The 11,684-nt window shown below is 35.6% G+C and overlaps 1 protein-coding gene across 3 annotated transcripts in view; it reads right to left on the bottom strand.

The window, feature by feature from the left end:
* Positions 1 to 242: 242 nt before the first annotated feature.
* LOC111154997 (protein phosphatase 1 regulatory inhibitor subunit 2) overlaps positions 243 to 11,684 on the bottom strand; it is a 28,515-nt gene continuing 17,073 nt past the window's right edge. For 2 of the 3 annotated variants that reach the window (XM_022514983.1, XM_022514986.1), the window contains 2 exons: positions 6,497 to 6,664; positions 243 to 3,111 (listed from right to left, as the gene is read on the bottom strand). In XM_022514983.1, the coding sequence (XP_022370691.1) occupies positions 3,065 to 3,111; positions 6,497 to 6,664 (215 nt within the window). In that variant the 3' untranslated portion in view covers positions 243 to 3,064. Of the gene's footprint in view, positions 3,112 to 6,496; positions 6,665 to 8,509; positions 8,513 to 11,684 lie in introns of all 3 variants that reach the window. The other variant, XM_022514985.1, reaches the window with a different exon arrangement.

Genomic DNA, 11,684 nt, shown 5'->3' with positions numbered 1-11,684 from the left:
CTTTTGCTTTCTTTCTTTTTTTTTTTTTTTAAGATTTTTATTTATTTATTTGACAGAGAGCAAGAGAAGGAACACAGCAGAGGGAGTAGGAGAGGGAGAAGCGGGCACCCCGCAGAGCAGCAAGCCAGATGTGGGGCTTGATCCCAGAACCCTGGGATCATGACCTGAGCCGAATCGAAGGCAGATGCTTAACCAACTGAGCCACCCAGGTGTCCCACCAAGTTTTCAGTTTAAAACAAGAAATAAAAACTCAAACACATGAAAAATATTCCTACAAGCACACAATGTTTATCAATAATCCAAATAAAGTTTATTTGTAAGGTGCAACTTCTAAGGAATTTTATGTATCTAAAAAAGCATGGATAAAAAACATAGTTAGTTGGTCTGGATTTGAATCCTGTCATTTAGCATTTATGAGAGACTGAATATTTATGAGAGACTGAATAACTTGGCCAAGAGCTTTTTCCTCCCTACAAAGTATTATTAAGAATATTTGCTTTGTGTGATCGTTCTGAGGATCAGATAATAAAGACTGAGCACAATGATGAGCAAGAACAAATAATAGTTTTCAAGAAATGGTGGTTCTTGTTACTATTTCTATAACAAAACAATTAGTTTGCCACAATATAGTCCAAGAACCTCTCATGGTATCCAGAACACGTGGTAAACAGAACATGGGCCTAAGACAGGTGGGTAACAAGAAAATAAAACCCACAGGAAGAAAACTGTCATACTGCTATAGTTTTTTATAATGTGTTTACTAACCTAGAGGGGAAAAAATTATGAACATTTGGAGAAAATGGCACTTTCCTTCAATATTCAATTTAAAGTTATTAATATTTTAACAATCCTTCATACCATTATGTGTCTCAGATTTTAAAGAGCATCACTGCTCGATTTCAGACTGAAAAATGAACAAACAAAAAAAAGATACTAAAAAAACGAAGCAGAAGTGATGCTGACTAAAAACCCGCCTTGGCTAGAACTGAACACTGACAGACAACTTTCTCCAAAGGAAGATCTAACTTGAATTATATTCATTTTTTTATATAGTCCAATAACATGTCAGTGAGGAACTCATGACACGAAAATGGTTTTACTCAATTACATAAGACTACCTAAAATTCTACTGAGCATGTCATTTTTTACATCTTACTCCTCTGATATAATTATGTACTTCCTGAAACCAGAAATGAGTGTTTGCCTTTGAGTTTGTAGAAAACAGCAAAACAAATCAGTTGTTAAAGGTCTTACCTCGTCTTCAATATAGCAGCTATTTCTACAGAGTACATGCATACTTTCTTAGAGCTCAAAATGAGAACACCAAGAACAGAAGTTTATGTGCATGAACATATGTATACACATATGTATCAACTTAAATTCCCCAAAGTGGATTTAAACCAGCAAGAATACTTCAACATTCTAAATTCAGAAAGCAAAAAGCAGACACAAACACTATTTTGTTTATAAATCAGAGGCATATTGAGCTAGTAAGTTTCAGTCTGAATACTATACAGTTTAGAAGTACTCTGACTGGATCCCATAAAAAAAAAAGTCATTCAAAATAAAAAGCACATTCTTCTAACAGCAAAGAATTCTCCCACTTTTTATTTATTTTGACATATTGGTATTTTCATAAACTTGCAAGTGGAAGATAACCTGTTCATTAAAAGCCATTTCATATATACAATATACAGAAATTATTTTAAAAGTCTGTTCATATAATGAATTCTTTTGGTACTGACAAAAAAATTAAGATACAAATAATTGACTAGAAATGAAACTATCACTAAACTAACACAGGAACTGCACTTCATTTCAGGAAAAAAATCCAGATCTTACTGTGTTAGAAGAATAAAGCACATTTGTAGTATACATTATCATATTCCCTTAAAGCAGGGACTATTTAAAGTTTTTAAATTAAAAAGTGTTCAAGATTATTCTGTCTGTACATTCAGGAACTATCATATCACCGGTTACACACAATTCTCTCATCATGCAAAAAACCTGCTAGCTGTTTTCTAAGGTCTAATCAAGTCAAACAATAAACTAATTATAGCGATTTAATTAGCAAGCTGTAAATCAGAGAGGTGTAGAAATTCCACAGCTGAATTGTATTTTCTGTCTATAGTATGGCTGCTGTTCAACTTTCCCCATACATTAGAAGAACTAATAGGCATTGATAGTCAAATAAACATTTCATTGTAGCAGCAAATGATAGAATATGTGAGAGAAAGAAGAGTTCCTAATTCCATGACCATCTTTATTACCCTTTATAAAGTAAAGAGCTGTGTGTGTATATGTGGAAAGAAGTAAACAAAGGCAGGAGGTTAAGACAGGTATATAAAGGGAATGTTGAGACTGTATCAGAACTGTATTTATTTAAAAAACTGATCTGAAAGTCTGCCCATCGAGTGTACAAAAAACAGAGCAGATGTTACTGAGAGTTTAACCCGGTAATTTATTTGTGAAAAAAGCTAGTTTTGATGAGGAAAAAGTCAATCCTGTCCTTGTAAACATAAAGAAACTCAAGGGGAATTTTAGAGATAGTAGGCCAGAAAATGCCAAGTTACTCTTATGATCCTTTTCAATTAAACAGACAAATCAAGTTGAAGACACATGTTAAAATACTGCTCAGACTATTACCAGTTTATATAATCTGCTATTCCAACTGGATTATGATTTAAAAAAAACCCCACTTTTTATAAGAGCTATCACATCTAGAAGTGAAGAAAATAAATTAGATCCCCCCAAAAGATATTATTTTAACCTCTAAAGCATAAAAAGCTATATAATATACAAATTAACCAGTGTTCTTACAAAAGTAATGTAGTTTTGGACTGATGACATTATGCTATATTTGTGGTGAAGTACTAGGCACAAGAATATATGTATCAATTAGGCATTTTCAGTCTAATTAGTCTTAAAAGTCATTTAATTCTTGGCAATATATAATAACTGGTACGCATTTTGGTACTTAAGTCATGAATTGTTGAGAACAAGAAGCAGAGTATTATAGGAACAGGGTCTGTATCTGACAATTACAGTGCTGAACAAATCTTTTCTATGAACTCTGTGATTTGTTTTGCAGTTGGTCACTTGTAGTAGATCCTGCAAAAATAAAAGGAAAACAAGTCAATATAATTTATTGTGTATTGCCAACCTTGGAACCACCTGAGCTAAATTCCCCTTTTACTGCCATGGATAATAAATATAAAAACCTAAAAAACAAATAAGGTATATATGATGTAGGCTCATTAGTCTGACATTAAAGAATTAGTATACCTCCTAAATATTCTAAACACCAAAACAAGAGTATCTACTTGGTATTGGGACAAATGTTTCAGATTAAACATTTCTGTGAATAAATCACAAGTAGCAGTTAAGACAACTCAAATATCCAAAGTTATTAAAAGATCTCAAAACAAGAAAATATTTCCTTAGTGTCTAAACATGCTACTTTTCTTTTTACAAAAACAGCAATAAAACAGATGAGGATCAGCAGAGGTTGGGGAGAGGAGGAGAATGACAATGTTCATGAAGTAATGGGCTATAGAGAACCTGGAAATTTTAAAAGCTGGTAAGATTTTTGTTTTTTTTTAAGGGCTCAAAAAGAGTAGAGTACAAATAAGGAACTGACTTCCCTAAGCCTGATTACAGAGTTTTTTATATCCTTGTGGAATTGATGCTAAATAAGATAGACTCCTGCGTAAAAAGTACTTCTCCAATGAAGAAAAAAATAGGCACTGAGCTAACACAAATTTTAATCATTTATTATATTTATTTATTTATTTTAAAATATTTTATTTATTTATTTGACAGAGATCACAAGTAGGCAGAGAGACAGGGGTAGGGGGAAGCAGACTCCCCACCAAGCAGAGAGCCCGATGCGGGGCTTGATGATCCCAGGACATGAGATCATGACCTGAGCCGAAGGCAGAGGTTTTAACCCACTGAGCCACCCAGGCGCCCCTCATTTATTATATTTAAAAGAAAAAAATTTATTTATGTACCAAATGTGTGAAATCTAATATCTTACCAGCAATTACAGACAAAAGGCCAGAATTATTTTTCAAAAGCCATGACTTAAAGAAAAAGAACTCCATGGCACCTGGGTGGTACAATTAGTTAGGTGTCCAACTCTTGGTTTCAGCTCAGGCCATGATCTTAGGGTCATGAGATCAAGTCCCACATTGAGTCCATCCTCAGAGCAGAGTCTGCTTAAGACTCTCTCCCCATCTAACCCTCTTACACTGTTGGTGGGAATGCAAGTTGGTGCAACCACTTTGGAAAACAGTGTGGAGATTCCTTAAGAGATTAAAATTAGAGCTACCCTATGACCCTGCAACTGCACTACTGGCTATTTACCCCAAAGATACAGAGGTAGTGAGAAGAAGGGCCATCTGTACCCCAATCTTCAAAGCAGCAATGGCCACAATCGACAAAGATTGGAAAGAGCCATGATGCCCTTCAACAGATGAATGGATAAAGAAGATATGGTCTACATATACAATGGAATATTATGCCTCCATGAGAAAGGATGAATACCCAACTTTTGTATCAACATGAATGGGAGTGGAGGAGATTATACTGAGTGAAAGAAGTCAAGCAGGGAGAGTCAATTATCATATGGTTTCGCTTACTTGCGGAGCATAACGAATAACACAGAGAAGAAAAGGAAAAGTGAATTGGGGGAAATCGGAGGGGGAGACAAACTGTGAGAGACTGTGGACTCTGAGAAACAAATAGGGTTTTGGAGGGGAGGGGGGTAGGGGTTAGGTGAGCCTGGTGGTGGGTACTAAGGAGGGCATGTATTGCATGGAGCACTGGGTGTGGTGCATAAACAATGAATCTTGGAACACTGGGAAAAAAAAAAAAAAAAGACTCTCCTCCTCTGCCTCTCCCCACCCCCTCAGTAAACAAATAAATCTTAAAAAAAAAAAATCCTTTTAATTTCTGACACAGTGTTACTGATGCAAATTTCCGGCAAATGAAGGACATTCCTTGTGCTCTGCCAGAGTCACCAAGAACTGATATTAAAAGTCTGAGCAGGGGGGCACCTGGGTGGCTCAATGGGTTAAAGCCTCTGCCTTCGGCTCAGGTCATGATCCCAGGGTCCTGGGATCGAGCCCCGCATCGGGCTCTCTGCTCAGCAGGGAGCCTGCTTCCTCCTCTCTCTCTGCCTGCCTCTCTGCCTACTTGTGATCTCCGTCTGTCAAATAAATAAATAAAATCTTAAAAAAAAAAAAAAAAAAAGTCTGAGCAGGAGCGCCAGGGTGGCTCAGTCATTAAGCGTCTGCCTCCGGCTCAGGTTGTGATTCCAGGGTCCTGGGATCAAGCCCTGCATCAGGCTCCCTGCTCAGTGGGAAGCCTGCTTCTTCTTCTCCCACTCCCCCTGCTTGTGTTCCCTCTCTTGTGGTGTCTCTGTCAAGTGAATAAAACCTTAAAAAAAAAAAAAGTCTGAGGAGAAATTGATGAAAAGTTATAACCAAAGAAACATTCACTTTGAATACATTAAAATAAATCACCAAGATATAGGTAAATGGGAAACAGAGACTGATTAGGGTATGTCACCTAAAAATGGATAATAAACTTTAAAAGAGGAAGAGGGAGACATGTAACACTAATTACTTAAAATGAAGTTTGTTCAGTTAAATATAAGCTAAAAAAAAAAAACCATGGTGAATAAAAAAATATTATAATTAGGGTATTAAATGAGACAGTCATTAGGTTCTATCACAGAATCATTCATACTTCATATATGCGCACCAAAACAATAATATATAGTGATTTCCTTTCTTAAGACTTAACCATCTGAGGCACAACAAATAAAGTTACATCTCCAGTTTTCAAGTACAAAGCATTAGTTTTCAAGTACAAAGAGTAGGTAAATGGGCACAAAATCTGCATTAGCAGTACAGAAGATTCATCTTCATTAAATACCAGAATTTAATTAAAAAAATAAACTCTATTAACTATGATGGATTAACAGTTGGCAGGTTGCAAGGGCTGACTGTCCAAGACTTAAAAACAAAAATGAGACAAGTATTTTTGTCAATCCAGTAGTCAAAAGAGTCAACATTGGAAAGATATGACATACTCTACTTGAAAGAATGCTAAGAACAAATCTTCCAAATTAAAAGCGTGCTTCTTTTAGAAAGTTTAAACCTTAATTTAGATTGGTATGACAGATAGAATATAATCTGAAACATCAAAAACAAAATACAGCTTAATGTGAAGACAAACATCACTGCTTAAGCTAAGTAAACAAAACCCCCATATACATACGGTCTTAAATCAAAACAACTCTGGGCATAAAAACTTTATTTTGATATTGGCCACAGGGGCTGAGATTTTAGAAAGTTTGGCATAATAAATTTAAGTGAATTTCAAAAAAATTTTCTGAGCTTCTCCAAACATGTAAAGCAAAATAAAGTATGTTATTTAGGCACAAAGAACTATAAGAGTCTCCATGAAAATTTCAGAAACATCTAACCTTGATTTAACTCTTCTGTGTTCATGCTCTCTTCAGCTGCAGTCTCTGACATTTCTTCATCTTCCTCATCATCATGTAGGTCTTTTGAAATTAATTGTCTAGCTAATTTAATATTCAGTCCTTCATTGTAGTGAAGCTTCCTTTTCATTTCAAACTGTCGCTTTTTTTCTGTAAGATACAAGAAGTAGGCTTAGTAAGCCTTTAACTCAAAGATTAGGAAAACACAGCCTGCTCTGTTTGGTAAATAAACTATTATTGGGGGTGTCCTGGGGGGCTCAATCAGTTAAGCGGTTAAGCATCTGCTTCAGCTCAGGTCCTGGGATCCAGGGTAGGGCTCTCTGCTCAGTGGGAAGTTTGCTTCTCCCTTTCCCTGTGCCCCTCCCCTCTCCTCGTGTGCACGCTCTCTTAAATAAATAAAATCTTAAAAAAAAAAAACTTTGGGGGATCTGGGTGGCTCAGTGGGTTAAGCCTCTGCCTTCGGCTCAGGTCATGATCTCAGGGTCCTGGGATCAAGCCCCTCATCAGGCTCTCTGCTCGGCAGGGAGTCTGCTTCCCCCTCTCTCTCTGTCTGCCTCTCTACTTGTGATCTCTGTCTGCCAAATAAATTTAAAAAAAAAAAAAAAGAAAGAAAGAAAAAACACCTTATTGGAACATGATTGTGCTCATTTGGTTCTATAATGCTTATAGCAGAGTCGAGTAGGTACAATCAAGACTACATGGTTCATAAAACCTAAAATATTTAATTTTTTTTTTTTTACAGAAAAACCTAAATCTGGCTCTTTACAGAAAGTCTGCACACCTCTGCTTTTAGATGGTTCAAGTACATCTTACTAGGAAAATAGGACTAAAAACCACCAGTAGTTAAATTTGTGAAGAAAATTTAAAGACATAAGAAAAATCTCCAGAAAGAAAAACGAGCTACACTTGGTTAAAAAGTGTAAAAAAGCTTTTTTTTTTTTTTTTTAAACAAGGGAGAAAAACAAGCTACATACACCATGTATATGTCATTTAAAAAGTCTGCATGCATGTGTATACATACGCACAGAAAATAAGACTCAACAATTAGCATGCTTAACTTCGGGTCAAGGAACTGTGGGGTAACCTTAGTATTTTCAAGTCTTCCAGTTTTATAATTAATTACAAATTCCCTGAAAAGTTCTTTTTAGCAGGGTGCCTGGGTGGCTCAGGCACTTGAATATCTCTGTCTTTGGCCCAGGTCATGATCCCAGGATCTTGGGATTAAGTCCCTCATGGGGCTTCATGCTCAGCCAGAAGCCTGCTTCTCCCCCTACCTCTCCCCACTACTCGTACTCTCTCTCTCAAATAAATAATAAAGTCTTCAAAAAAAGAATTCTTATTAGCAAATAAATAAATAAATAAATAAATAAAAATTCTCATTATCCATGAAGAAACTGCAGTGATTTAAAACACTGCTAGTTAAAACGTAACATCATTCCCAGAGTAATTTTAAGAAAAAGCTGTTATAGGGGCGCCTGGGTGGCTCAGTGGGTTGGGCCTCTGCCTTCGGCTCAGGTCATGGTCTCAGGGTCCTGGGATCAAGCCCCGCATCGGGCTCTCTGCTCGTCAGGGAGCCTGCATTTCCCTCTCTCTCTGCCTGCCTCTCTGCCTACTTGTGATCTCTGTCAAATAAATAAATAAAATCTTTAAAAAAAAAAAAAAAGAAAAAAAGAAAAAGCTGTTATAAGGCACAGTGAAGTAATCCTGGACTATTCTTTCATTTATAGTGTTCACCACAGAAACATAGGTTAGCAGCAAATCAACATAACTGATCATTTTATTAACAGCATTTAAAGACTGACTATTTCTGTAGAAATAGTTCTAAGATTTTAAAATTTCTTAGACTGGTAAGTAAAAGGGGGGATGACATAAAATTGCCACCTGTTTGTCAAACAAGAGCATTAAAATTCATTTATCATAGTTTTATTATATTCACGAAAGTATTTTAATGCCAAAAAGCATAGAGAAATCTCTGCATAAGGCTATTCAAAGTACTTCCTCATTCTCCTTTAATTCCCTCTCAGTTTTTATAACCATCTATACTCACAGATGACTTACACTTAAATTTGTTTCAAAAGCAGGCATTTATCGTTCTTTTCAGCCTCTATTTGGGTTGGGAAAAGGAAAGTTCTGAGACCACCAACTCAGTATTCCATAAACATTTGTTTCAGATGACCAAGTCTTGCCAGGCATCTTTCTTCTTCTCTACTTATGAATTACTTTTGTGATTTGTCTTACTGTTTGAGAATACCATATGGTAGAGGGAAGTAAAACTGAAAAAAGAGGCCAATAAAAAGACCAAATCCTCATGATTTAATTTTTAGTGATGCCTTTCAAGTATTCAAATGATGTAAAAACCAATGTTAAAAAACAAACAAAAAAATGGTTTTACAAACTTCCAGTGACCAAATAAATAAGTCATGGAGATGTAAAGTACAACTTAGAGAGGACAGTCAATAATACTGTAATAACACTGTTTATTACATGGTGACAGATGGTGACTATACATATGATAAACACTGAATAATGTACAAAATTGTTTGATCAATACATTGTACATCTGAAAACCAATGTAACATCAATCACATTTCAATAATGAATTTTAAAAAATGGTTCTGATTGCCTCCAGTACTGCAATACTTACTCAGAAATTAACCATTAATATTTTATGATTTTATAATTTTTTCTAGAAATTTTTCTAAAAATAACTCTTATATTTTTCTATAGGATGTTTTTTCACTTACTATATAGTTACAGTTACTGTATGTCCCTGTTCACCCAGGCAAGGTTCAGTTTATGCCCACCATCTGAGGAAATACAATATGACGCTTTCTTTCATGCTAAAATGATTCAGAGTTTAGACAATTAGGTATATGAAGATATAGTAAAAAATTCAGCCATGTACATAGCAGATTTATATAATTTTTAAATGGTTATAAGGTATTGAGTGACTATTTAATCCTCTATTCTTGGGGAAAAATTTCTAATCTCCCTCTATGTATTTTCATGTTTTTATACACACACATTCTGTGCTTTGTTTCTATTATTTTCTCAATATAAATCAGTGTTTTTTCAAACTGTGTATCAGAATTCTTTAATGGGTATTTTTAAAAAATATTTTATTTATTTATTTGACAGAGAGAGAGATCACAAGCAGGTAAAGAGGGGGAGGCAGACGCCCCGCTGAGCAGAGAGCCCAATGAGAGGCTCCATCCCAGGACCCTAGGACCATGACCTGAGTCGAAGGCAGAGGCTTTAACCCACTGAGCCACCCAGGCGCCCCCTTTAATGGGTATTTTTTAAAAAATGAAATAAAACAGAATAAACTGGAATGCATTACACATAATAAAGGTGAGTACTGTTTTGTGAAATTTTTCTTTTTATAATTTATGCATACATATATAACATGTAGGACTTAGTCAATAATGTTTACAAAACATTGGAATACACTCTGGGAAACTGAATTGCTAGATTAAAGGGTATCATTTTCTTTTAAAACTTCTGGCTCATATTTTGCCATACTGCCCTCCAGAAAAGCCAAACCATTTTTATGCCCACCAATAGTACATAAATAACTTATTTCTCCACATTCACACCCAAAGAAACTCATTCTTTTTGACCTTTGTTGATCTGAAAGGAAAGAGACCATGATGCTATGTGTTTATTTACGTACTATGTAGGTACTATGTATGTATGTATGTATGTAGGCTCCACCCTGAGTCTGGAGCCCAAGGCAGGGGTTGAACTCACAACCCTGAGATCAAGACCTGAGCTGAGATCAAGAGTCAGCTGCTAAACCAACTGAATCACCAAGGTGCCCCCATGATGCTGTTGTTTTTTTTTTTTAAAGATTTTATTTATTTATTTCACAGAGAGAGATCACAAGTAGGCAGAGAGGCAGGCAGAGAGAGAGATAGAGGAGGAAGCAGGTTCTCCGCAGAGCAGAGAGCCAGATGCAGGACTCGATCCCAGGACCCTGAGATCATGACCTGAGCCGAAGGCAGAGGCTTAACCCACTGAGCCACCCAGGTGCCCCATGATGCTGTTTTAATTTAGTTTTTTATTCCTAGAAGTTGACATTACAGTATTTCTCTCTGGTGAATAATATTTAGAGTCTAAGAAAATTATTTCTTTTTAATCCTAAGAGATGCTGAACTTGGTTTTGTTATAGATACTTTCTAATTTTAGAATACTCAAAATGCTTTAAGTTTAAAATATACAATATATCAATATATTCATTTTGTAGAAAGAGGCTAATACAAGTGTTCTCAATCTTCTTTAACTATTTATGTTCATTTTACCTGTAATCCTTGTATGGTAGAGTAACATACTACAAAGAGCACAAGGATGTTAAGATTTTAGGCCTGGTTCTACCAATAATGAACTCTCCATGTGAACTTCACAAGCGAATTCCCTTTTTTACACTTTTTTTTTTTAACTATTCTATAAAATAATGGAGAATACACCAATTATTTAAGTCATTAAAAGTTATTATTTACTGAACACATACAATATGATAGAATCAGAGTTAAGTGCTTTAAATTCTTTATATCATTTAGTACTCACAATACCTCTGAATATTTTTATAGATCCCAATTTGAAATGAAGAAACTGAGGCTCAGAGAAATTACAAATTAAAAAAAAAAAAAAAAAAGAAATTACAAATTAGACACCTGACATACCTGGAGTACAAACTGATTTGTCTGACTCCACAGCCAATATCTTAATTGTTATACTGTAAGTTACAAGATATAATTTTTTCCAAGAATTTCTATCAGTAAACAAGGACTTTCAGATATGTATTTTTTTTTTGTTTGTTTAAAAGCAATAAACAGGGATGGCTGGGTGGCTCAGTGGGTTAAAGCCTCTGCCTTCAGCTCAGGTCATGATCCCAAGGTCCTGGGATCGAACCCCACATCAGGCTCCCTGCTCCGCAAGGAGCCTGCTTCCTCCTCTCTCTCTGCCTGCCTCTCTGCCTACTTGTGATCTTTGTCTGTCAAATAAATAAATAAAAATATTTAAAAATAAAATAAAATAAAAGCAATAAACACCCATAAGAGTCAGTAACTCTACTAGAAGGACTTAAACTTTTGAACTTGTAACCAAATTGTTCCCCCTGCTGGCTAATTCCTGGAACTACAATCTGAGGGGGGGGGGAATCCTTTAATGA

This window comes from Enhydra lutris, unplaced genomic scaffold (genome assembly GCF_002288905.1).
Source record: "Enhydra lutris kenyoni isolate GAN:26980312 unplaced genomic scaffold, ASM228890v2 scaffoldscaffold39, whole genome shotgun sequence".
Classification (NCBI taxonomy): Eukaryota; Metazoa; Chordata; class Mammalia; order Carnivora; family Mustelidae; genus Enhydra; species Enhydra lutris.
Note: the sequence above shows the minus strand (reverse complement) of the source record. Positions and strands in the feature narration are given on the sequence as shown.